This window comes from Phyllostomus discolor, chromosome 1 (assembly GCF_004126475.2).
Source record: "Phyllostomus discolor isolate MPI-MPIP mPhyDis1 chromosome 1, mPhyDis1.pri.v3, whole genome shotgun sequence".
Classification (NCBI taxonomy): Eukaryota; Metazoa; Chordata; class Mammalia; order Chiroptera; family Phyllostomidae; genus Phyllostomus; species Phyllostomus discolor.
In genome coordinates this window covers 104,517,375-104,519,574 of record NC_040903.2, presented here as the reverse complement: position 1 = coordinate 104,519,574, position 2,200 = coordinate 104,517,375, and the positions used below count along the sequence as shown (strand labels likewise).

The 2,200-nt window shown below is 45.0% G+C and overlaps 1 protein-coding gene across 1 annotated transcript; it reads right to left on the bottom strand.

The window, feature by feature from the left end:
* Positions 1 to 367: 367 nt before the first annotated feature.
* Positions 368 to 1,850, bottom strand: LOC114492852 (serine/threonine-protein phosphatase 2A 55 kDa regulatory subunit B delta isoform-like). Its single transcript, XM_036027066.1, is given in 3 exon segments — positions 368 to 1,000; positions 1,002 to 1,060; positions 1,063 to 1,850. Coding segments are annotated over 3 exon segments (864 nt in total). The 5' UTR covers positions 1,490 to 1,850; the 3' UTR covers positions 368 to 622.
* Positions 1,851 to 2,200: the final 350 nt, after the last annotated feature.

Genomic DNA, 2,200 nt, shown 5'->3' with positions numbered 1-2,200 from the left:
GTATTTAATGAGTAAGTTTAGAGAGTTGACTTATCCTGTGTATTTACTCTCACGAGTCATCTGGGTTTTAAACTTCATGAGAACAAGGACTGATTTTCCTTTGTTTCATCATGGTAATGAGCACAGTGTTATGCAATGTTAAATGATGTCTATGTATCTTGTAGAATTTTCCTTTTTTGTTTTATTAGGTGGTTACACCAGAAGGTGTGCTGGAAGATACAGGTGTGTGGGGGTTAAGCTGCCCCAGCCTACTCAGCAGGTGGCCCCAGGAGGTCTGCACAGTTGCACCTGAGGGCCCAGCCAGCAGAGGGATGAGAGACAAGGGACAAGTGTCCTGTTGGGTGTCATGTTTTGGTCGATAAACTCAAAAGGACGGCTCAGATTTTAATAAAGACATTTATTGTGAGCAATGGCCTTAGTGAGCTCTGTCCATCAGTCTGCCCTGAGTGGGCACTCCACTTGCACAGTGACTCGCACGGTACCCCGGAGGCATGGGCACAGGCTCCTGTCTAGACAGGGAACAGGGCGTGCACCCCTGCACCCCACAGACAGGAAGGACACTCCTCCACAGACAGAAACCACTGGCTTAGCCATGCAAGTCAAGATGCCATCTGCATACTTCTTAGTTGACCTTGTTCTGAAATATGTACAGGTTATTGGTTGCAGCCATGGCGATGCTGTTGTTGGCAGGGTGCCAAGCCATGTGCAAAATCTTCTTACTAAAGTCCAGACTGTCCACACTGATCTCGTCCTTCTTCCTCTTCCCAACTGGACACACTCTCTGAGGCTTCAGGCTGGTGTGAGGCTTGCTGTTCTCTCTGGAAACTTCCAGGGTCACGTTCCTCTGTGTGTTTCTGTCAAACATCCTAAAGAAGTTGTTGTAGGACCCCGTCATAATCCCACTGTCTGGCCCATTCCTGCAGCACTCATACTTGTCAAAGGTGCAGTCATTCTCACATAGAGAGCACAGTTTGCTTTGAAGGTACTCGTGGACCTGATAGGGTTAGCATGGGCCGGCTCTCCATGTTGAGGTCCCAGCCCTTTACCAATAGGGAGTTCAGGTTATTGTATACCAACCACTGTGACTGAATTTCACATCGGAGATGGAGGAAATGATTTTTGAGAAGGAAGACCTACTGCTGGGATCGTCAGGTTCTTCAAAAATCTTGGAGTGTCTGTCCCACAGGGCCAAGGAGCGCATGTCGCACAGGCAGACAGCATCCTTGCTGCTACTATACATGAACACATTGCACAGCCACAGGTGGAACTCCACTGCTATGATCACCTCCATCTGCTCCTCCATGTCCGAGGGCCTCATGTCCATGATGTTGAAGCTTCTGTCTGTGATCTCCAAATGCCACAGATTAATCCTCAGGTCATCTGCAGAAAGATACATTTCATGATCACTCTTTACAGAAATAGAATTTATATGGTATGTGGGAGCATTTGCAAAAACTCGTTGTGGATTTGCTTCTACCACGAGCTCCATGGGCTTCAATATTAGGACCCACAGTACTGTGATTCTAAATGGGTCTTGAAGTCACCTGTCTTCAACTTTCAAGTTATAACCTTCTGCTCTTTTATCCCGTTCACTTAATTTCCATAATTTAATAGTTTAATCAATTTGTAGAGAGTAGAAAATGAGCAGCATTCTGTTGTAACCACCTAATTTTATTAATTTTTCCCTCAATTTCTAGACTTTTCAAATAGTCAAACTCTGGTTCATGACTTTGAAAGATACTGTAAGCATTATATTCTCCCCTAGAATGAGGGTGGCTTTTGTTCTCTTGTTCCTGTGGAAAAATAACAACTCTGCCACCCTTGTCTACTGTTGCAAGAAGATCCCTGGAGTAGTTCAATAGTTGAGATGATGATCGCCATGTCCTCAACAATGGCCCCCTTGACCTGTGAGAAGCACCACTGCAAGTCATTGCTGCCGGAGGGGCAGCTGCCACCTCTGGCTCCTGACAAGGCCAGCTGGCCAGTGGTGCTCAGGTAGCGGTGGAGAAGCAGGCAGCCCACACACATGAATTAATTACTAAAATTCTGTGGCACACCAAAAGTATATACTATATTTTTGTCAATCTGACAAAAATAAATATAATTTTGATCGATTTACAAAAAAGCAGTAATTACCAACCCATTTTGCCTCAAAGTGACTTTTTAAAAAATCAAGTACCTATACTTGTATGTAAGGATT